The sequence below is a fragment of the Diplotaxodon limnothrissa genome, linkage group LG6 (genome assembly GCF_057381915.1).
Source record: "Diplotaxodon limnothrissa isolate DT_005_m linkage group LG6, D_limnothrissa_male_GT1.1, whole genome shotgun sequence".
Classification (NCBI taxonomy): Eukaryota; Metazoa; Chordata; class Actinopteri; order Cichliformes; family Cichlidae; genus Diplotaxodon; species Diplotaxodon limnothrissa.
In genome coordinates, this window is record NC_140601.1 from 27,734,699 (window position 1) to 27,759,529 (window position 24,831).

The following is a 24,831-nucleotide window of genomic DNA, read 5'->3' on the forward strand; positions in this document are numbered from 1 at the left end:
CTCACTGCTCATCTAGAAAACACCCAACCCTCATTACATCCATTGCAGTTTGGCTTTCGGGCACATCACTCCACAGATACTGCCCTGTGTATGTTAGTGGAGAACTTGAAGAGCTTGCTGGACAAGAGTCCCTGTGTTGGAGCTGTATTTTTAGATCTGAGGAAGGCTTTCGACTCTGTAAACCATCAGATATTGTTATCCAGATTGACTCGGTTTAATATCTCCAGTCAGGCTCTTCAGTGGTTTGCTTCATATCTCTCACACAGGAAACAGTGTGTGGTGTTGGATGGGGTTAAATCTCCATATTTAGACTGTGATACAGGGGTTCCTCAAGGATCTGTTCTTGGGCCCTTATTGTTCTCTCTTTTTATCAATAACTTACCTGAAGTCTGTCCAAATATATTTACTCAAATGTATGCAGATGATGCAGTTATATATACGCAAGCAAATAGTGTCCAGCAGGTGGCAAAAGATCTTACAGCTGCTTTAGCATTAATGCATAGCTGGCTGGAGGACTCATGCCTAATGTTGAACACCTCAAAAACTGTCGGTATGTATTTTTCAAAACGCCCCTTAAACTTGAAGCAGTCAAACATACTCCTGGATGGAGTAGAGCTTGAATTGGCTCCAGAATTTAAATATCTTGGGGTCATTCTAGACCCAACATTGTCCTTCAAGAGTCACATAAATAAAGTGTCCCAGGTACTTACATTTAATAATCGAAATTTTAATCATATACGTAATAATTTAAATATGAATGTTGCAAAAACTTATTTTTACTCAATGATCATCTCTCATATGGACTATTGTTTGACGTCCTGGTCACTTGCTTGTCCAACAACACTTAAAATTATTGAAAACATTTATAAAAGAAGTTTAAAACTACTTGACAAAAAACCGACTTCCCACCACCACTGTCATGTGTTAAAAAAACATAAATTACTGAATATCAATAACTTAGTGAAACTTAAAAGAGTGAGTTTAATATATAAAGTCTTACACTCCCTTGCTCCACCACCACTAAAGCAGTTCATTAGGCATAAAGAAAGCTCAGACAGGACCACTCGAGCTACAATCCGAGGAGACTTGTTTATACCCCACAGACGGACAGCATTTGGGCAGAACGTCCTTTCTGTCCAGGGTGGCCATCTGTGGAACAGTCTTCCTCAACCCATTAGAGAATGCTCGACATTCAATTTGTTTAAGGCAAAGGTTAAAAACTGGTTATGGACAATTCAAGTGTGTGATCATGTATGAGTTATATAGTTTTAATGTTTTATTTGGGAACAGAATGGTGTGTATGTGTAAGTTTGGTGATGGAGTTTTTATTATGAATGAATGATGATTTTTTTTATGAATTATTATGTCTATTTTTATGCTTAAGGACAACAGATGGAAATTAGCCCTTGGCTATAATCTGGTATGTTTACATTCATGTAAATTTTTTTTTTTACATTTATGTTCATTAACATGCACTGTCCTAAATAAATAAGTATGTATTCTGTATTGCTGCTACTGATTTTCATTCCTCTTCTCTCCTGTGCATACTTCCACCTCTCCAGGCTCCCTTCCACCTGCTTCTTGCTCTCACTACAGATCACAATATTGTCTCCAAACATCGTAGTGCACAGAGACTCCCGCCTCACCTCATCTGCCAACCTGTCCATCATCAATGCAAACAAGAAGGGACTCAGAGCTGATCCCTGATGTAATCCCACCCCCATCTTTTACCCATCTGTCACTCCTGGTGAAACACCTCACCACTGCGTCACTGTTCTCATAGGTCCTGCACCCCCCTCAAATACTCCCTCATACTCTGCCTCTTGTGACTTCCTCATCCAGTACCACAGTTTCTCCCTTGGCACCCTATCATATGCTTTCTCTAAATCCACAAAGACACAGTGCAACTCCTTGTGACCTCTATACTTCTCCGTCATCACTCTCAAGCAAACTTTCTCAGCATAAAGCCATACTGCTGCGCTCTGATCAGCACCTCTCTCAATAACCTAGCTTCAACAACTCTTTCCACAATCCCAAATTCATCTACAAATCTGAAGGTTGGTGGTTTGATCCCTGCCTACTCCAATCTGAATGCCCTATATCCTTGGGCAAGACACTAACGCCAAGCTGCTCTCCGATGCATCCATCAACGTGTGAATTTGTGTGAATATTAGAAAGCACTTCAGCATAGAAAAAGGTGCTTGTATGAATGGGTTGATGAGGCTTGTTGTATAAAGAGTAGAGTAGAAATGTGCTCTATAATAACCAGTCCATTTACCATTTTCCATTACTGCTGTATTTTCCCAGTCATCTGCTAACTCTTCCTTACCACCCAGAGCCCATCTCAACTCTTCCCTGAAATCTGTGCAACATTTTTCCTTCTTTGGTTTCCACCATTTAATCCATTTCTCTGCATATAAACAGTATAGAAAGTAGACGTTCGCTTCTAAATCTGGATGGACACAAAAATCGTCAGACAGTCACTAAGTAAGAATGTCCATCTGTTCTGCATCTATGTGAACAGTTTTTTTTTTGTTCCGGTTAGCTTAAAATAAACTCTATTCAGTGTTACTACTTTCCTCTAGTTTAATTTAACTGGTTTAAGCAGAACTATGCAGGAGCTATAGAGTTATAAACCAAACAAACACATTTTTCCCAAGTGTGTTTAATAAAGCTTTCTTTGTTTATATTTAAGTTTTCCAGCCAACTTCTGTGGAGGAAACAATGAAAGGAAATAGTTCTTTTTAAGGTCCCAACAGGGGAGTCTTGGACCACATATCTTGGACTGAATTTTCCTAAGAGAGACACCGTTCTTCTAACTTTCATGTTCATAGTGGGTTCAGGCAGCTGTTGTTGTTTGAGCAGTTGTTACCTTATGCATTTGTCCCTACGTGCATTTGTCAGCTTGTCAACACGCAGTGCTGAAGATACGTACTGCAGCGGAAACTGCAACAAAAAGCATTTGTCACCTCAACAATTCAAAATATAGTCACAAAATTTTACAGTTGTGCAGCTGGGGCCAAGATGAAGGTCGAGTTTGAAGAATAGTGAGTCAAGGTCATAAAATGTAAGCAGGCTAGTTGACACACAGACTTTTCCCACTTCATTCCTCTGTTTCACTCTGGGTTTTGTAATTTTTAAATTAATAGTGCAATTTGCATCTCCCCCTTTTCTTTATCTGCTGTATGAACGCAGTTGACGATTTATTTTGGCACACCAGATACATCTTATAGACATTTTATTAATATAGTGGCAACTCCCCACAGGAGGTATTTTTATCCGATGTGTAAAAGTACATTTTTAAAGGTGGGTTTTGTCTGTCTCACTGACATCTGCCTATCCAGTCTTAATTCTAGCCCAGGACTTAAAGCAAATGAATGCCACTCGTGACAACAGCAGCAGTTAAATTTAGATGCAGGACAAAAGTCTGGCTATAAGTTTGCAACAGTTTGTAAAACTGGCACATAAGCTTGGAGCTATTCTGGAAAGTTCCCTCCTTTTTCTTGCTACTGCTGCTGACCTTAACTTTAAAAACAAAACTGCTGCTCTCACAGCTTTCGAACAGCGACAAGCCTAGCAGCCTAATACTGTAAGTCAATCACCCAGTAACTGAGTGACGTATGTTTCACTTCCTTTCTCTGTTATTTCTGGATATATGTGTTTGTGTGCAGAACAATAAACTTCATGATGCTGCATTGTTAAGAGGAAATACTGGCCCACTGGCCACGGAGATGTTTGTACCTGCTACAGGGCAGAATAGCTCTGTACTGTGAAGTGTGTAGAGTCAATATGGAGTTACTACCTAGTAGATGTTTTGTTGGGATTTGACTGTCAGCCCAAGAGAAGCAGACGCCCTTCATCAATGGCCACTTCTGAAAGAAATAACAAAATTCTCCTTGATTTGGTGCAACAGCCGGGTAACAACTTGTGTGCTGACTGTGGAGCTCCTGGTGAGTACACTTCAACAGACTCAGGTTTAATTTATAGATTAGCACTGATAGATTTTTATTTATTTATACTTTTTTTTAACTTTCTCTCCAGAGAACATTTTATTTACCTTATTTCACTACGTCACAAGTGGTAATAGACGGCCCATCTGACTGAGTCATGTGCTTTATTTAGTTAACAATATTGTGTCCAAAATATTATTTTATAACCAAGTAAAACTGTAATAAGCTCTCAGAAGGGGAAGAGAAAACTGCTGTATAGGGTGGTATGACCTTATTGTTCCTCCTTTTTTCCACCACTTTTCACCTTCACTGTATGAGGACAGTTAATACAGTGTGTACCTATGTGAAATGAAGACAGAGGTAGTGCAAACAGTGCTTTATACGCTTACTCTTTCGCCTGTTTATCGACTTTATAATTGTGCAGAAAAGAAACACTGATTTTTGCTTTATAATCTTTGTACATTATGGTCATTAGGCAGTTCATAGGACTACTTTTATTTATTTTTTTTGCACTGTACTTAGTTCCTTCTTATAAAATAAACACTGTGATCACTTTTTGCTCGCAGACCCTGACTGGGCTTCTTACACTCTCGGCGTCTTTGTGTGCCTGAACTGCTCGGGGATGCATCGTAATCTGCCTGCAGTCAGCAAAGTGAAATCCATACGGCTGGATCATTGGGAAGATTCACTTGTAGAGGTATTAATTATTAGCATGAATTCATATGATTAATTATTTATTCATGTTCTCTTAAATTTAGACATTTTCCTTTTATTATAAAGAGGGTGTTGGATACCTTTAGATTTCTTTGATTTTTCACTCCCCCCAGTTCCCTCTGTTATTACTCCGTTACCTCCAGATTTTCATTTCGTGCTTCATTTTAAAATAAATCCTTCTAATTTGAGTCTGTTCATCATGTAAACAATATTATCTTGTTCTAACCTTTATTTTTAACTCTCACATTATGCGGTTTTAGTTCATGCAAGAGAAGGGAAATTCTGCTGCCAAAGCTATTTTTGAGAAGTGTGTCCCGGTCTTTTTCTACCAACCACAGCAGAAAGATTGCGTGTAAGTGACTTTCACTGCATTTGGCACCCATTCATTTCATTAACTCAACGGAAGTGGGAAGCAAAGACAACAAACGGTTTGTTTAGTGAATGGGAGTGGAGTAGTCACGTTTCTCAGGTAGAAAGAGGAACAGCAGAGAAGTGTAAAGGCTCAGTGACAGGTCTACACATTTTCACGGACTTGTTTGTTTTCAGCGTTCTTAAGGATCAGTGGATCCGTGCCAAGTACGAAAGACGGGAATTCACAGGAGAAAACATCTACTTTCAAAAAGTGTACAGTGCAGGTAATTATCCTCGCAATATTTTTAATTAAAAAAAAGAAACCTTCCCCCGTCAACAAAACATTGACAACCCAGCATTTGTTTTCCCATCAAAGTCTAACCTGCAGTTTATTTGCTTCACCTCTTTGAACTGTTTGATACTCCAGAACTGTTTGAGGCAACACTATGGAAGAAAGGCAAAGACAGTAAGCAGTTCTTTAAAAGCACCTTCCTGCTCTCACAGAAAGACTTCACCCTCAGATACTTCATCAAAGAGGATGTGAGCAGTTCTTCAGTCATAAGACCGTTTAGTTTACAGCTGTATAAGCATTCTTCAGTTGACTCTGGCCAAATACCTCTTTTTCTAATCTTCCTCAATCATCTCATTAAAACCAAGTCCAAGGTTCCCAAAGCTGTCATCAACATGAAGGATCTGAATGCAGTCTTCCAACCAGAGAAGATCGGTCATGCTACCGGTTTGCAGATCTCCTATGTGGATGATGAACGCTCAAAGAACCTTTTTGTGTACCACGAGGACGGGCAGGTGAGGGCATCTTCCCAGATGTATGCTGCATGCTCTTTTCCATCCCACATTCATAGAGTTATACCTTATTTGAGACAATTACTCTTCCTGGCAAAACCTATGTCTATGATCTCTTATAGGTGATTGTGTCTTTTTTCAATGCTATTCGGGCAACACGTTTGGCATACCTCCTGAAGAAAAACCCCACTCTTCAAGAAAAAGACGTGAGACAAACTTTCATTAGGTCATCAGCTATGTAAACCCCTCTTACTTCAGGCTAGTGATGTCTATCCTCAAAAAGCCGCTAAGTAAAATTATACAACCTCAAAGTCATACCTCATACATCAAACGTTTTCTGTAATTAACTACATAGAACTTTCCAATTTAATGGCTTTCTGTTCAAGAAAGTGTGCAGAGGTTTCAAGGCCTCGACCGAAGCCTTGTTTAATGTTCTTTTTAAAGTTTCCGCTCATATCTGCAAGTCTTTGTTACTAATGCCGCAGCTTTTGCTCAGTGATTGTTTTAAAATGACCTTTCACACCCAAGAAAGTTGCTGCTGAACCACAAGTCTTCTGTTTTTAGTACCACGTGTTTATATAATTTTTTTTTGTCTTAGCATTTGAGAAAGCTCCTTTGTCTTTATTGTACTTAATATACACTTTAAAACTAGCACAGGCAGGATTTATACACTTAGGTCCATAAATATTTGGACAATGAATTTGTTTTTGCCTCTGTACACCACAACCATGGATTTTCAACCAAACAGTCAGGCTATGATAGAAGTGCAGACCCCTAGCTTTATTTTAATTGGTGTAACAAAAAAATTAGTATGAACTGTTTAGGAATCACAGCCATTTTTATACACAGTCTTTTCAAATGCTCTAAAGTAATTGGGCAATTGACTGAAGTGCAGTTACATGGCTAGGCGAGGCCTTGTTATTCCATGAACAAATATATCAGATGAAACATGATGCTACTCGCGGCAGTTAAATTCAATAATAATTTCGGTTTGTTCTCTCCCCATTTAAACACATTTAATGTGCAAACCCGCACAACGTCAGCACGGTTGAATCATTCTGGTTGTGAGCTGCTGCTGTTGTTCAGCTCACAGTATTTGTTGGTGTTTCTTTGCACAGTTAAAACATCAGCTAACAGCACATTGCCTGAAGGAGGGATACATGGAGAAAACTGGTCCGACGGTCTGTGAACTATCCAAAATTTTTAACTGGATTTACTGGGTCTACTTATTTTTAGTTTAACTGCCTGGCTAATTGGATTGGTGTGTTTATATGTGTTTTCAGCAACGGGAGCCATTCAAGAAGCGCTGGTTCACGCTGTGCTCAATGAACAGAAAGCTTCTATACTTTAAATCTCCACTGGTAATGAACAGAGATGAAGAACAGAGATCTTTGTGTTGCTCATATCTTTGTGAAAATGAAACACCTACATAAATAAATGAAACATAAAAATTTGTCATTTTTTTTCTTTTAATTGGAGATATTAAGAAGTTATTCTAATGCTCATAAAATACAATGAATAATCATAATGATCCTATTTAGTTGTACCTTGTTTATTTATACTGTTAGGATGCTACAGAGCTGGGTGCTGTCTTCATCGGCACAGAGAGCCACGGCTACTCTGTTTCAGAAACCAGCAGCCGCAACGCGAGGGGAAGCCGGTGGTGCTGCGGGATCTCACTGGAGACTCCGGAGAGGCAGTTTGTTTTTATGTGTGAGCAGGAGCAGGAGCAGAGCGAGTGGATAATGGCTTTCAGAAAGGTCATCTCTCAACCCATGACACCAGAAGACTACTCTAGTAGGAATTTGTTGTCCCGTGTGTTGTTAAAATGCATCAACTTTGCTCCTTTGGTTGTCAAGCATTCCTAATTCTTTCTCTTTGCGATATTCAGATGAGGCCAACCTGAGGAGAGGAAAATGAATCGTTTCCTTTTTTGCAAGGAAATTAAAATACCGTTTGGGGACAGAACAGACCTGAAGCTTTTCTCACAAAGACGCGCCCGAACCTGTGTGGCTAGAAACATAATTAGAGACAGGACCACAGACCGACTAAGGCGCTTACTGTCTGCAATGTGGAGAAGCTACTGTCACCGTAGAGACTTTGTTTCTCTGTAAGATCCACGCACATTAAAAGCAATGTCTCCTGATTTTGATGCACTTTTGTTGAAATTAATGTCAGCGTTCTTTTGTAATACATTATAAAGTCACTGAAAACAGACATTGTATTTATTAAAATAAAGACTGAAATGGCTATTTTGTAAATATTTTTGTTAACTTTGATGTACTTAGATACTTTTTTGTGTTTGTAGCTGTCTGTGAATTTCTCAAACTCATAATTTAAATACACTTGATAAATAACTGCTTTCTTTCTTTTTTTGTTAACCAGTTGTTGGGGAACATGCTGGCTTTCTTCCTCATCAGTAACATATGTGCAGCTGGGCATTGTATGAGGCATATGTGCCTCTGTTGAGATGTTTTGATTTTAAGTAGCGGGTTCCATCAGGGCTGATGGGAATACCACAACAACCACCAGGACCACATATCACTGTTTATCAATTAGTTTACAGTAATTTAGCTGCTAGCCTTAAAGAAACACTTACTTTATGCTCCATCTCTTATTAAAAGCTGTTTTAATAGTATTATTATTTTAAGTGAACATTTCAATCTAAAAGTTTGATTCTTCCATACACAAGGATATGCTAAAGGCTTAAGAAAGTGTACCAGAAAATCTTCTGTTTTGACAGTTTTGCAGTACAGAGAAACTTTGTGCTGTGTGAAAGTCCTGACCCATCCCAAGGAGCCAGACTTTCTTTTTTGTGGTCTTGAGTAATATTGTTCTCCAGACTTTTTGAAGTTTTTCTTTGGACACTGGCTGCTTTTTCACTCATGTTCAGTCAGCTGCTTGTACCTGACAAATTAGCAAAGAGACCATTTTAAATTGTATCTTTAGGCACTTCATTACTAGCAGCGTTTAAGAAAAACACACCATTTGTTCCCATTTCTCTAGCTGGGTTTGTGAAAAATGCCAAAGTTACAGAAGACATAAAATAGTCTCCAAAAGTTGATTCTGTTCATCTGGACGTAGCATTTTGTGGGAGAAATGTTTCGTCACTCATCCAAGTGACTTCTTCAGTCTCAGCTGACTGCAGGTTTCCCCAATCTTATAAACAGTACATGTGCATTATGACTGAAACCAGCCCACTGAAGGAACAATGGGGTGCGAGGTCAGTTTCTTGATTATGATTATGCAAATTCTCATGACCATTGATCAACAACCACTGATCAAAGAACACTGATCAATGGCCATGAGAACCATTCACAGAGAGTTGGGGAATGGCTGCAATCACAGCATTGTAAGATGGTGAAAGATGTACCCTTAGACCCCCTCCTCGATTCAGAGATGGTCTTTCCCTTTTCACGTAAAAGTGGGGGAACCTGCAGTCAGCTGAGACTTAAGAAGTCACTTGGATGAATGACGAAACGTTTCTCCCACTGAAAACACTACGTCCAGATGAACAGAATCAACTTTTGGAGATTTACTTACCTGGATTGAGAATGCATCAAGATGACATAAAATAGTATTTTTGCATCAACAAGGTGATTACCAAAGAGCTAGTGGCCAGAAGCATGACATATTTCAGAATAGTGTTCAGTGTGTTCTTAGAAAACTGGACATATGGAGAACAAAAGAAGTGCCAGGTCTAAAAAAAAAAAAAGCTATCTATAGCAGATGAACTGTATCTGAAAGTCATGTTCTTAAGAAATAGGAGAAATATCAAGCAATGAACTGACACAGGATGTGAGAGATACACCTGGCCTTCAGTTGATCAATCTACCTTTTATTGAAGCTTCATCAGAAATGGTTTCAGTGGAAGGGTGGCTGTAAAGAAGCCATTCTTAAGGAAGAGAAACAGGGAGAAAAGGCCGAGGTTTGCCAAATTATGCAGCCTGGACTGGAAATCAGTAGTGATGGAGTCTTATGGAGTGTGGAATCCACCTTAATGCACACAAGGGCAAAATAGCCGAAAGCATCTCAATAAACACCCGATGTCCTTAAAAGAAAACTAAATCACCCCCTGCAGTATAAGGTAGAAGTCTATTTCATAGTCTGTGTGTGTGTAAGAAAAGAAATAACTCAATCTTCTTACCATAAATCTTATTCTGTCTATGTATTACGCAGGTATCGCCGCTTGACTTAAAAAAGAAAAACAGACCATAACCGCCACTCTTTTAATACCTCAGACTTGCACGTGCTGCTTTTTCTTTTCCTCCAGATAGCGCCTTTTGACAGAAATTCAAAGCTAGAGGAAAAAGTAAGATCTCTCACTCCACTCCAGTTTCCCAGTACTAAAAAAAATATCGCAGATAGAGCTCACACCTGTCTTAATTCAAACCCGCAGATTAATGCCGCACTTCTTGGTCAAGTACATGGGGGATAGTTTTATTTTTATTTTTTTACATGACTTTTTGTTTTGTTTTTAAGTGTTGCGCGAGCTCATCTCGGCTTTACGCACTCAGCTGACCCGAGGAGGGGCGTGGCCGACAGCTAGCAGCCGATGGTGTTGTAACAGTCAAGTTTGTGTGGTTATCTGGCTGTTCGTGTGAGCTCCCTGCTAGCTGTGTGACAGTATGCACGGTAGAGTACAGTAAGAAAGAAGAACAGCGTTTTGTAGGGCTCTCTCTAACCGTGTGGAGTTTGCGTTGAAGCTGAGCAGACGGGGGCTGAAATGCGAACGTAGCTGTTAGCAAGCGAGCCAGGCCGCGTAGAAGTGGCTGGCTGTATCCTTCATCCAGACAGACAGGAGCATAAATGTTGCACACAGACCGGTCTGCCGACGTGGTTGACGACGCCGGGGAAGATGCGCAAAGACGTGAGGATATTATTAGTGGGAGAGCGTAAGTAAGGCTTTAGATAAAGCTGTGTTTGCAGTGTGTTTGTTGACTGCAGAGTCAGCCTTTTAGTGCACACTTTGAATTGCACTGCTGCTGCCAGACAGCTGGACATGTGATGCTGAGCAGTGTCTTCATCACGATGAGCTCTGTATTTGTTTCAGGCCACTCGTTCTGCAACTGCTTTGTGCTTTAGAGGTCTGTATGTGTTATTGGAGCTTATCTTGGCCATGGTATCCCCAACTGTAGCTTTTTAGAGCAGTTAGGCGGATAATTTCTTTTCTATTATTCACCTAACCTCAGTTTACCACTTTGATGGTGAACACTCTTGATGGTATTGCAATCTGATTGCCCTAATTTCACATGTACTCTACAGTATACATGTGAATTCACTGCACTTTGCATCTATCTATCTATCTATCTATCTATCTATCTATCTATCTATCTATCTATCTATCTATCTCCTTGAAAGTTGGGTTCTATCAGGTAACATCACAGCCTTTCAAGCATCTGAATTATTGGAATGTGATGGGCTTTGTTTTACACATTGGGGTTATGTCTGTGCAGGAAGAAGTACTTTGTCTCCACACGTTTTCTCAGTTTCAGGCTAAATACAGTACTTAACAGTCTGGTATATGCTCTTTGTACTCCTGCGTATTCCATTTTTTTATTGTTATTTTATCTGATATCTGACTGGTGGTCATCTTTGAGTTTCAGAAGAGGTGCATCCAGTGATTGGCAACTTTCTCTTTGCACAAGAAATGACAGACTTCCAAAGTTGCTCCCATAAAGTGGGACATCTGGTGTCCTCAAAAATGAAGGCTAAAATTGATGGGTCACACATCTAACCTGTATTTTCTTAAACATCTACAGAAACGTGTCTCAGTAATAATAATACATTATGCTTATGAGTAATGAGGGTTTGCTAAACACACTAAATATGTCTCCTTCTCTCCATCTGCAGCCAAGGTGGGGAAGACCTCTCTCATCATGTCACTGGTCAGCGAGGAGTTCCCAGATGTGGTATGAATGCATTCCTGTTTTGCCAGAAACTTACTGTACCCATCTGGGATTAAACGTGCCCACTATTCACCTTATTTTGCATTGATTTGACTGTGCTATTTACGCTCTGTAGCCAGCTCTAAACATCTCTGTATCCCAGGTTCCCTATCGAGCTGAAGAAATTACCATACCGGCTGATGTTACACCGGAGAGAGTTCCCACACACATTGTGGATTACTCTGGTATTTGAAGGAACATTACTTTGTGTGTGTGCGTGTGTGTTTTATAAATAAAGAATTGGCGCATCCTTGTTTTACTTAAGCAAGCTCATCTTCCCTCCACAGAGGCAGAGCAGACGGATGAGCAGTTATTTCAGGAGATTTCCAAGGTGAGTCTGTGGATTTTGCTTTGCTCAGTGAAAAGTTTTCGGGTTCATGTAAAAGCTTAATGCTTATGTGTTGATCTGTCCTGTAGGCAAATGTGATTTGCATTGTCTACGCTGTCAACAACAAGAAGTCTATAGAGAAGGTGAGCTGCTCTGCTGCCAGAATTTCCATATTTAGTTTGTATATCAGCTGAACTGTATAATATGTAAGACTCTGGTGTGACAGCGTGATACTAAAGAATTGGGTATCATGTCTCTCTGAACTGAGAAAATCTTTTATTGTATCTACTTGTGTTTTCATAGGTGACGAGCCACTGGATCCCCCTCATTACAGAGAACACAGACAAGGACAGCAGGTACATACAGAAATATTCTGGGCTTTTGTTTTCCACCAAATATAAGAAGAGAGTGGGATCAGATTCTCAGTTTGTGCAGTTGTGTGTGACAGGACAGGCAGCTGCAAAATATTAGGTCCTGTAGCAGGAAGCCAAACCTGGTAATTTTCAAGTAGTGGTTAATGTAATGACCTACACTCCCAGGATGATTATTTGGTTTTGTTTTGTTTTTTCCCCCTTACAGTGTCTTCACTCTAAGCAAAAAGCAGCAGTAGAAGTGTCACATTTCACACAAGCAGGTTCACCAAAAAAAGAACTGATATGTATACTCACTGGTCACTTTATTAGGTACACATTGCTAGTACTGGGTTGGAGCCAGTCAGAACTACCATAGCTCTCCCTGGTGTAGACATTCCTCAGCGATTTGCATCTTGTCATTATGGCGTCACACAGTTGCTGCAAATCCATCATGTGACTCCTCCCTTTCACCACATTCCAAGGGTGCTCTATTAGACTGAGATCTAGTGACTGTGAAGCTTATTTGAGTGCAGTGAACTCAGTGTCAAGTGTTCAAGAAATCAGTTTGAGACAATTTGAACTTTGTGACTAGAAGCAGCCAACAGAAGACGTGGTCATAAAGGGATGGACATGGAAAAATACCCAGGTGGCTGAAGTGTTTAATCGATGCTCAGTGGGTACTAAGGGGCCTAAAAGTTTGCCAGCAAAATTACCCTCACACCTTTACATCACCACCAGCGTCTTTGGTCAGCGGTTGCTGTTGTTTAAGTGCTTTATACTGTTGCCTTTCTGCTGATGTTTGAAACACTGGTAATTCTACTCTGACCTCTTGCATCAACAAGGCCTTTTCATCCAAAGATCTGCCAGTTTTCTCTGTAAACCCTAAAGATGGTTGTGTGGGGAAAATGCCACAAACTAGATTCACATGTCTAAATGCATGGTGTTCCTGCCGTGTGATTGGCTGATTAGACATTTGTGTTAAAAATAATTTGAACAGGTATACCTAATAAAGGGGCTAGTTGGTGTATATCAAGCAGTTATTGTCTGTTAATCACTTTGCTTTGTGGTGTTGACATTTTCAGGGTTCCCCTGATCCTGGTGGGGAACAAGTCTGATTTGGTGGAGCACAGCAGCATGGAGACCATACTTCCCATTATGAATCAGTACAGTGAGATAGAGACTTGCGTTGAGGTGAGACAGTCACCACTCTTATTGCTGCCACCATTTCTCAACAATAAAACACAGAATGGCAGATTGCAAGAACAATCATCTGCTTAGATTCAAGTATTTAAATAGTTTGCTTCAGACAGTGGACATCAGTACATTCTTCTATTTTGTGCTGAACCTAAAGAGGAAGAAACACAACAGAGTTAATAACAATTAATTACAATGACCTTTGTGCAGAAACTTCCATCTTTACAGGAACAAAGAAGAACGGCATTTTTTTCTCTTAATAATGACATCCACACTTTAGCCATTGTTGCTTTTAAGGGATCTTAACAGACATGTCATTTAAACAGTTAAACAATTAAAGTCTTGCGGATGTTAATATAGAAACAGAGTTGCTGCAGTGTGATTGGCTAACTTGATATTTAAGTATAAACTAGGGAGGATAACAGCCTAAAGATAATCTTTGCCACTTACAGTATATTGACTATTGTTGTCTTGCTTGTAAACACTGACCTAATTTGGCCTGTTGCATTTGTGTGAGTGATGCCTTTTGGTTCCCTTTTTTAATTCTTCCTGAAAATAGTGGTATTTCTGCATAAGTATTTAAATCTAGGAAGTCAAACAACTGTAAAGGGTCACGAGTTTAAGCCATAACCTGTTTAGAACTTTGAATTCAGCACGAATTCAACTCCTCGATATGAAAAACCAAAAAACCCTCACCAGTTTCTACCAAGTTTGCTTTCTGTTGAAGTTAGTTCACTACCTCCTGACACCTGTGGGTTTTTTTCCAGTCTGTTAATTGGAGCGGGCGCGCCGCTCAGACAGATCACGTGTGTTAATAGCCTGTCTGGCAACTACTTAGTCACCAAAATACACACACACACACACACACACACACAGGTAGGTAAACAGGGATGACCCTTTGCTGACTGGACTGTTTGCTCACAGTGCCGCATATAATACTTATGAGATCAAGAAGTCTCACACTGCGTATTAATGGGGCTTTCAAATGAACCACTTCGATACCAGAACTGCATTACAGCACTGAACAGAGTGTCTGTGTGTGTGCACATGTGTGCACATTTTCTTCTTCCTTGTTGTTTATAGTGTTCAGCAAAGAACCTGAAGAACATCTCCGAGCTTTTCTACTATGCTCAAAAGGCAGTTCTCCACCCCACTGGTCCCCTCTACTGTCCAGAGAAAAAAGATGTAAGGATAAATGTACACTACATGACTCTTGAGCTGTTTAGTGTTCTGAGTTTGTTTTGCATTAAGGGCTGGATTTGAACTCTTAGCAGAACCTGCTTTTGTTTAAAGAACGTTTGATGTGTGTCCCTGATTTTTCAGATGAAGCCACTTTGTGTAAAAGCTCTCACTCGAATCTTCAAAGTGTCAGACCTAGATAACGATGGTAATCTCAACGACAACGAGCTCAACTTTTTTCAGGTAAACTGGTTAAAATAGAATATCCAGGCGGTCTTTATTGTTCCCTCCTTTCGGTGGGAGACGCTGAGCTAATTCAGATAACAACATTTGCCTGTCTGCCCATAGCGGACGTGCTTCAACACCCCGTTGGAGCCTCAGGCGTTAGAGGATGTAAAAAATGTGGTGAGGAAGAATTTAATTGATGGCGTGTGTGACAACGGCCTCACTCTTAAAGGTAGGAGTGATGGGACGTATTTCTGATGCTTATGTATATACAAGCTCGCCTCACAGTGGGATTCCTGAGATCTATTTATTTTTTCCTCTCCAGGATTTTTGTTTCTCCACACGCTGTTCATTCAGCGAGGACGCCATGAAACAACCTGGACAGTACTCAGGCGATTTGGATATGATGATGACCTGGAGTTAAATCAGGACTATCTCTTCCCTCCGTGAGTTTTACTTTGACATCTAAGCAACTAAAATCTGCTCCTGCTCTTGCACCTCATTATATTTCCATTCGTCTGTTGGTTTGTGGCACTCTGTTGAATCATTTCCTTCCGTATTTGCTTGTTTGATACATTTTGTAAATATGCTTGCATTTATTTTATGTGTTAAATATGAATAAATGTTATTTCTCCCTCTCTAGGTTGAAAATTCCCCCAGACTGCACTACTGAGCTCAACCATAATGCCTACCTCTTCCTCCAGAGCGTCTTTGACAAACACGATAAGGTACAGTCCTGTATATCTGGTTCTGTATTTATGTTGGCCTTCACCCTGATGAGACACAAACAAGAAGTTGCTGATTGACATTTAGGAAGGCACTTTCCCACAGTCAAGTGTGACCACCTGCTGAGGTGTGATGTAACTCCTTGCAGCTGAGGAGGGATTGGCAGGGAGAATTAGCCATGAGGTTAGACGAGTCAAAGAGTGAAAGTGACAGCTTGTGTCAAGATCTGCTTTCTCTCATAGTGATTAGTGTCCTGCTGTGAATGTGTGCCTTCAGTCTGTCATGTTTGTTTTCTCAGGTAGAAGTGACAGCCAGCCAGCTTAGGCCATTCTTTTTCTGAAGTCTATCAAACTAGAGCAGTTTGTTCAGTGTACATTCACCCACAAAATCCCACAGGAAATTATTCCTGCCACGAGCACCCTGTTCGTTATTTAGGTGTAGCTGTACACAGTAACTGATCCTTGTGTCTGTTAGGACCGTGACTGTGCCTTGTCACCAGAGGAGCTGAGGGACTTGTTTGATGTTTTTCCCTACATGCCCTGGGGGCCAGATGTCAATAACACAGTTTGCACTAATGACCAAGGCTGGATCACCTACCAGGGGTATCTCTCACAGTGGACGTAAGTAGGCATTAAACTGGTGTCCATGTTTATTTGTTTCTGCTTGTTGATTGCTCCGATTGACTGATCAGCCACAACAATAAAACCACTGACACCTGTACAGAAACCTTTGAAACTGGCATTTACAAGGACACAGTGTAAACCAAACATATCCCTAAAGTAATGTTCCTCCCCGGTGGCAATGGTCTCCCACTTCCAGTGCTTTTCACCACACTCTAAAAAGCACTGACAGGAGAGAGCATAACAAAGAGTCCAAAGTTTTCATGTGGCATCTGAATTGAGTAAGCTATCTGCAGGATCTGTCAGGGAAAGCCCAAATAATAGAGGTCCCACCCCACAGCACTTACAACCCTACAGCCAAATTCTGATACAGGAACGTCCTGTGTCCTTGCCCTGATGGGTCAGGACAATTCAGGGACACAACGAAGAACTATTTAAATAATAAACTGATGATTTTAATATTGTCATTTAAATATAAAATAATATTAGTTACATTACTGTATATGAGTTCATGTGTCTTAACTTCAGCTGCCTTTTGTTCAGGTTAACAACTTATCTGGATGTCCAAAGATGTTTGGAGTATTTGGGGTATCTTGGTTACTCAATAATTGCTGAGCAGGAGTCCCAAGCTGCAGGAATTACAGGTAAACTCTACCATGTAATCCTCATTTAATCACAAAACTGTTTTAAGAACAGTTAAATGGTGTAGTTGACTCTGTTGGACTGTGCACAGCAGCTGTCTGAACTGATCCTCTGGTACTTGTGTTTGTATGTGGTTTCCTTCGTGCAGTGACCAGGGATAAGAAGATTGACCTGCAGAAGAAGCAGACCCAGCGCAGCGTCTTCCGCTGTAATGTTTTTGGAGACATTGGCAGTGGCAAGAGTGGCTTCCTACAAGCCTTTCTGGGTAGAAACCTCATGGTAAGCAGAACTAAGCACCAGCTCAGCCATCCACTACACCAGCATTGCAATAGCTATAGAATGAGCAGTGCACATAGGCATGCAGTAACATATTGAAGAGGTATTCAGAAAGGTGTTTTGCATGTTTGTGGGGTGTATTATGTGAGAGGCTTAGATTCGGCTGCCTGAACTGGATTTCAGGCTTTGCCATAAACATGTTTTGCTTTACCCTGACTGACGTGTTTACTCTGAGACACAGCAAGTATCAAAAAAAAGTTCCAGTAAAAAGGTTTATTTAAATGCCTTAACTCTGTACATTTGGGATTATGTCAATATATATATTTTTGCATTGCTGCATGTATTGAAAATGTCATTCACATCATGTTTTAATTAACGCCAGATCCTCTTCTGTCTTCTCAGCGCCAGAAGACCATTAAAGAGGAGCACAGATCCTACTATGCCATCAATACAACCTATGTTTACGGCCAGGAGAAATACCTTCTCGTGAGTATCAAACACACTGCTTTAATCATTAATGAAAACACATGACGGCACATATATCTTCTATCCTTGCAGTGTGGACACTGTCTTCCAGGCAGATTTTTTTTTTTTAACATAAAGTTACTCTAATTATTTCTCATATTGGGCACTTTAATGTAGCTCCTATACTTTTATTACACATTATGTATGTGCTGACCTTCAGTAACGGTACAAATACATTTTGTACTGTGCATGTACCGCTGTGTCTTGTACGTGAGGTTGTCAACTGTGATCCATGAAGGCCAGCCCAGCTTGAGGTTGGCTGTTCTTAGCTCGCTCTATGTAAGCTTCTTATCATGCTCGCCTAATGCTTTTGTCAAGCCAGCATTTGTACTTGCTTAACAAAGGCATTAGCACTGCTGTGCCTATTTTGACAAAGTGCAAGCACAGTGCATGTGCTGTAGGGATACAGAGGAACAGTTGTTGTAAAGTTGTAGGCAAAATATCAAATACCATAGCAAACTGGCTTCTTTTAGATGGCAACATTTAGCAGATGAAACTCAATAGTTGAAATGGTATTGATTTGCACATTGACTGCACTGTTTGTTTTGACACTGGTTAAAGGACCTTTAAAAGGTTCACCCTCCAGGGTGGATTCCACTCCCTCTGTCCTGGCATCCATAGTGAAGCACAACAACCCTGTTTGTCTTGGCACTTATAGGCAGCTGGAGAACAAATAATTAATGAGTGTGATTCACTCTGTTGTCCTTGGATGGTTGTGTGCTTCTCATCACTTTGGTTTTCATCACTGTGGGTTGGTTTTTAAACTGGTTAGATACTTACTGTACAGTAGTTAACTAAAAGTAAGTATCTATCTATCTGACTTTGACCATTTTCCCTCTGTAATGTCATGTGCTTGTGCACTTCTGGGTTGCACTGGTTCTGCTTACAGCACAGCTGCTATTTTTAGATCGCTCCCTGTACAAATTCCTCAACTTGTGTGTCTGCAATTTCATCATGGACATCAAACCTGCACTGAGACAAGACATCAATGTCTGTGTCAAACAGAAACAACAAAGGTCTATGGGGCCCTCTGGTGATCTGGTCATCAGATCTGGAGCACAATGAATGCTCATTTTATTTGTTTTTTGTTTTTTTGTTGTTTTTTTTTCACTTGGTTGCACTCATTAACTTGGCTAGCAGGGTAAGACAGGGACACACAAAGTTGCTGGTCTAAGGGAAACCAGCACTTTGTGTGTCCCTCACCAATGCACTGAAAACACATTTTCTTGTACACTTCTCACTGTGTACGGATTTGTGTCCCTGCAACTTTTACCCTAAAATGAAATTCATTCCAAGAGTTGCTGTTTCCAAACACTAGATGAACTCCAACGCACCTCCTAGACACACAAATTTTAAAAACTGGAATTCTAGGAAGCAATTGAAAAATGCCAGCAGCACTGCCGAATGAGATCACATTAAACTGAGTCAAACTCAGCATCTAACATAAAGTCCACACACATTCTACAAACTATTTAAGCAACTGTGACCACTAGGGATGTGCCACCTTGAAGTCAAATTAAAGGAACTAAGGTTCAAACTCAGCTGTGTTCCTCTAGCTTAGTGGATTTTAATTAAGAGATTTAGAAAAGAGAGTATTTCCACTTTAACCACTTAATTCTAACCACCTTACCTCTCCAGCTTCACGAAGTGTTTCCTGACTTCGACTACCTGTCTGACTCTGATCTGGCCTGTGACATCGTCTGCCTAGTCTATGACGTCAGCAACCCTTACTCCTTTGAGTACTGCGCCAAGGTTTTCAAGGTAAAACTGTTTTTAGTGTTCACATTGTACCAAAACACAGATGTTTGTCCACTTAAAACAAAAGACCACCACAACCATAATCATTCATTAACGAGTCTTTCTCCTTCAGCAATACTTCATGGACAGCAAGACGCCATGTATGATGATTGCAGCAAAGTCAGACCTGCCAGAGGTCAAGCAGATGTATGGCTGCAGTCCTCTGGAGTTCTGTCGGAGGCACAAGATGCCCCCGCCTCAGTCTTTCACTTGTAACGCAGCCTCAGCACCCAACAGAGACATCTACACCAAACTTACCACCATGGCTATGTATCCGTAAGTATGCAGAAATTTGAAACATCAACCTGACTGTAAATGTGATACTTTGTTACGAGTCACATTTTCAGATTAGATTCCCGAAAGGGTAAAAAGGTAACTAAGAACATAGTGAATTGTATTTAATTCAGAGAAATCCAATTATTTATTAGTGCTAACTGAAGTTATCCCACTTAGCTGTCTTGTCTGTTATTGGAGGGCATTGTCTGAGTTTTAATTGAAGTGCAGCTTTAGTTTCGCAGCTCTGAGATGAGCTTAGCTGACAAATTAGAATGAGAAGATTTGTGGAAAATATGTTTTTCTTCATGATATCCTGTTTTTATTTTTTCTATTTATATATTGTTAACCCTTTAACTATGATATAAGGATATGATGAGTATAAATCATCACCCAGAAGAGGAAGATTTATATGCATTTATTAACTGCAGATGTAATCTCATAGTTTTCTTGTTTCCTGCAAATGATTACATAAATCCTATATTATTTATGTTTGGTAATTTTTATTAAAGCTGTTGGTGCTGGATGAGGTTTTTAATACAATTTAGAGCATTCTTTATATCTCCCTCGGGTCTGGAAATGCGGACCGACAATATAGTCCTCTAAATCCTTCGCTCTGGCTCCAAACATAAGTTTTAGAGGATGTTGTGGTCTGAGGTGATGAAGTAGCTGAGTCACAGTTCTCGTTTGCTGCTGTAAAAGGAGGCAACTTGCAAAGTTTTAATTGTTTCCTGTAGTCCTTGAGGATTTTCTGCCCTTTAAGACCCAACTGTAGAAATAAATCTGATGAATCATAGAATACTCCCCCCCCCATATGGTTAAGATTAGTCTGACAGTTTAAATACAGAGCTGTACTCTGTGTAATATTCCCAGGTCCCCTCTGGGGATGGTCCTGCTGTCTGCAAGTGTCAGTATTTGTCATCATGCGCCTCACTCGACACGCATTAATGCACTTCACTGGTCTCTGGACATGTTGCTTTTAGTCTGATGCCACTGTGTTTTCCACTGTGGATACACGGGCCTCCTGCTGAGCTGTAATAGTGATCTCTCCCTGAGCATCACACTCATGCCATCAGTCAGGCTTCACTTTACTGTCAACGTAAATCACCTCGCTGCACGTTGTGCTATTATACGATTGCACAGAGACTTTAATCTTGAGGAGGTCAACTTTATTGTCTGAGATTCAAGTGTTTAAGCTGGAGGCGCCTCCATGGCCAATGCCTTTTCTAGTGACGGTTTCAGGTAGATTGAGATTTGTTTTTTTGCTTTTATCACTGTTTCTGTTTTCTCAGGTTTCTTAAAAATTCTTTAATTTGCTTGAATTTTCTTTTCTTTGTTTTTGTAGAAATAATATTTAAAAGATCAGCATATTAGGTAACATTTTCTTTTTCTCTCAAAAGGAGAAACATTTAGCCTTTTATCAAGCTGCTTCTCTTGTGATCTGAACTACACTGGAGCCTTTTAATGGTGGCGGCCTCTTTCAGCTTTTAACTTTGTTTTTGTTTGTCGTATGTGTCCTGTTTGTCTGTATGTTTGTTGGCGTGTGTGCGTGTACGTACCCTGTGTCTCTCCTCAGCCACGCCCGGCTGCGGTGCATGTGCACTTGTAACCGGTGCACATTCTGCTTGTGTCAGAACTTCCTCAACTCTGAGCTGCTGCAGACGGTCAGGGCCAAACTCTACGCTGTCGTACTCCGAAGGTCTCTTACAAACTTCTCTTATCTTTGTTGACGTGTTGGCGTTTATCATTTTTATGTTTTTCACGTTTTCATTCTTAAGCTGCTTTTTTTTTTTCTGTGGCATCATCATTTGTAACACAGCAGCAGACCCGGCTGGTTGCACCAAAGGGACCAGTTCTTTCCCGTTAATTCTTAATCGCCAAATTCGAGGATGGTGGTGAACCTTAACTCATCCATGCAAAAACCTCATATCCTCATTCCTATACAAATGTACAGAAAATATTCGATTTGCTCAATATTAGTAACTTTCCTCTGGAGCAACATGAGCCTTCAGTGTTGCTGTAGATCTGTTTAAATGCTTCTCACGGCATATATGATGCTTGCTTCTGTCTAATCTGATTTTGTTGAAGTTCCAGTCTTTCATACTTTATTTCTTATACTGCATTTATACTGCTGTTCTGTAATGAAGAATAGAAAGGCCATTAAGTTTACTCACTTTCCCTCTACAGTCCTTTTTAGTTGTCCTCATTTTGCTCATTCTGTTTTTTCATCTCAATCTTGATATTGCTTTCTTTTTTTATAAAGACTTCATCATCATCATTTTTTTCCCAGTGTTTGACTTCAATCTGATTGTCATTCTGTTGGTATCAGCTTTGCATATGTCACGGTGCCTCAGCCGTCTCATCTAACAGAGTTGTCACAACTCATTTCTGGTCTCGCTGTCTCATGCATCCGTAACTATAAACCTCTAAGTCCCTCATCTGTTTGACTGGCTTTTGCTTCAGCGTCTCAATATGTCACAGCTCTCTGCTTGTTCTGTCATCCGCTAATCAATATTTTCTCAATGTTCATTTCTATGCGATCCTTCTTTACAACTAATGTCACTGCTTATTTGATCTGTTTGTCACTTTTATTGGAAAGTTGAGAGCTAATCGGGGAAGAGAAATAGTTTAATTTTTGTTTCGATGTTAAAGAGGATGAGATGTCTGTGAGTCACTTCTGTCCTAGTGATGAATTATCTGTGATCCTGTTCACACTTAGTTTTAAAATGCATCATCTTGGGTGATCAGTCACAAGTTGACGGCGTTAAATCCAGATGTAATAACCCAACAACAACACACGAGTCACTCAAACAACCTGCCCGGGTTGTCTGGGAGAAACTTAGCCGCATGTCTTTTGTAGTGTAGTTTCCTACTTAAATCAGTTTAACTCAGTGGTTTTTCCCATGCTCATCCACCACAGGCGTACCGGTCATATAGTCAGTAACACGATGTGAGTTAAATCGGACACCATGAATACACATGATGGCGACAAATGTAACTACATCTTAGCTGTTTTAACCCAGTCGCACAAAAATGAATTTTAAAGCCAAGTGAAAACAGGGTTGTATGATACGGAAAATCAGTTGTTTTTTTTGTTTTTTAACTCTTTACATATGTCTCTACACTCTGCATCCCTCTATTTAACAGACACGTTAGCCAAGCGGACCTGAAGAGCTCGACCTTCTGGCTGAGAGCGAGCGTTGGAGCCACAGTGTTTGCAGTGCTGGGATTCGCCATGTACAGAGTGCTGCTCAAAACGCGGTGATCCTTCAGCATTCAGTCCAGCCCTCACTACCCGGGGTACATAAAAGCTAATTTGACCAGTCGGAAGTTTTGATTTTCCTGTTTTCATTGAATTAACTTTATGGAAAATCACTCATAATTCTGTTGTTTAATAAGCCCCGTTTAAAAAAAAAAAAAAAAAAAAAAGAGATTTATGTGCAAATAAGCAAACATTTAGGTTTTGTTTTTTTGCATTTTCATTTCTGTTTCTCTTTGGGGACGATACAAAGAAATATTTAATTTTCTACCAAATGCTAATTTGCTCAATCTGTCCTGTGCAAATAAAGATAATATATTTATATGAAAAGAAACAAGGTTGATTAGTCATACTGAGTTACGTAAAAAGCTATTTTTTTTGGTTGCTTGCTGATATGATGAACAATTTAGTGTCACTTTCAGTACGATAAGGCTTGTGATGTGTACCATATGCAAGTAATTCTTTAGAAGAAGATGTAAATACTGTATATAGCGTAGACTATGTGTACGTTTGATTTATTTGTGTCTAAAAGGCCACTTTTGAGTCACATTTCAGCACTGACTGCAGAGCTATTAACAGCACAATCTTTCATCATTATCACCTGGCAGAAATGAGGATTTCCTTTAATGGCCAAATGCCTGGATGCACATTATTTTTTTTAATTTTATTTTTTAAATGTTTGCTTTCTTTTTTTTTATTTTTTGTTGCTACCTGAGCGGATCAAGATTATATCAGTGGAAGTGAATGTGTGAAACGAAAGGTCTGCTGCGCTCTCTCATGTCTTCCTATGTTGGTCACTTTACATTTTATCTGTATGTATGCAAGTACTTGTCATAAAGTTTGCATGCTTCAAACTTTTTGATGACAGTTCAGTGTTTTAAGAATTATTGTAGCCCAACGTCTTCACAGCTTCTCCTCATTGCTTGTAAAGTCCCCAAAATCGAGGACTCGCTGATCTCTCCTGGTTACAAAAGGTGTAATAATTTTCTCTAGATGCTCATTTTCAACCACATGCAGCTACTTGCTTCACTGCTTGGTTTCTGTATTCATTCATCCCTGCCTTTCCAAGAGTTTACATTGAATAAATATATCTGAACAATGTGGTGTACTGGAGTTATTTTATTCAAAGATTTTCTTTTTTTGAAAGTTATCTCCCGAAGACTCCGTTATTTATTCACAACTAATTAAATTATTGAAAAACAGTAACTTTATTCATGCTTTTATATTCAGGATGTTTACTACACTATTAACTTTCCTCTTGTCCTCTTCTGGGCCTGTCTTTCTCCAGATTATATTCGGTATGCAACAATTTGGAAATAAGGTTTACCTTAACACAAGAGGGCAGCGTTGCTTAAAAAAAAAAATCTCCATCAGTGGCTAAAACCAGATTGTGAGCCATACAGTCTGATTCTGACTCAAGACTGTCCATGTTTATATTTTTATATATATACACACACACGGTGTTGCGGTTATCGACATAATGTCTTGGCTTATTAAATCCAGTTTTGCTCTTCAGCAAGTGGTCCTCTCCCTAAATTGAGAACAACTCATTCTGTGCAGTAAAATACAAGTTAGAATTAGTGCTCATCATTCTGACTCATTTATAATTTAACAGAATTATAATGATGAAAAATCTCTGCAGGCTTTTTTGGGCTTTGGTAAAAAAAATT

At 39.8% G+C, this 24,831-nt stretch overlaps 2 protein-coding genes across 3 annotated transcripts; both read left to right on the top strand.

Annotated features, from left to right (window-relative positions):
• Positions 1–3,804: 3,804 nt before the first annotated feature.
• LOC146630741 (arf-GAP with dual PH domain-containing protein 2-like) lies at positions 3,805–7,751 on the top strand. The gene is made up of 11 exons (XM_085356077.1): positions 3,805–3,950; positions 4,517–4,647; positions 4,925–5,016; positions 5,211–5,299; positions 5,443–5,555; positions 5,673–5,819; positions 5,939–6,022; positions 6,935–6,997; positions 7,100–7,177; positions 7,385–7,613; positions 7,708–7,751. Exons 1-11 carry the CDS (start codon positions 3,863–3,865, stop codon positions 7,734–7,736), a joined length of 1,143 nt encoding a protein of 380 aa, XP_085212203.1. The 5' UTR covers positions 3,805–3,862; the 3' UTR covers positions 7,737–7,751.
• Positions 7,752–10,374: 2,623 nt separating this feature from the next.
• Positions 10,375–23,297, top strand: rhot1b (ras homolog family member T1). Of its 2 annotated transcripts, none has more exons than XM_085356079.1 (20): positions 10,375–10,686; positions 11,670–11,728; positions 11,868–11,949; positions 12,052–12,095; positions 12,182–12,235; positions 12,396–12,448; positions 13,528–13,636; positions 14,723–14,824; positions 14,963–15,061; positions 15,167–15,275; positions 15,369–15,489; positions 15,687–15,771; positions 16,244–16,389; positions 16,933–17,033; positions 17,180–17,310; positions 17,710–17,793; positions 19,471–19,593; positions 19,703–19,905; positions 21,479–21,601; positions 23,050–23,297. In XM_085356079.1, the coding sequence occupies exons 1-20, from the start codon at positions 10,626–10,628 to the stop codon at positions 23,165–23,167; spliced, it is 2,007 nt and encodes a 668-aa protein (XP_085212205.1). In that variant the 5' UTR covers positions 10,375–10,625; the 3' UTR covers positions 23,168–23,297. The 2 variants fall into 2 exon arrangements, with proteins under 2 accessions (XP_085212205.1, XP_085212204.1); XM_085356078.1 differs by having other exon boundaries at positions 10,613–10,711.
• Positions 23,298–24,831: the final 1,534 nt, after the last annotated feature.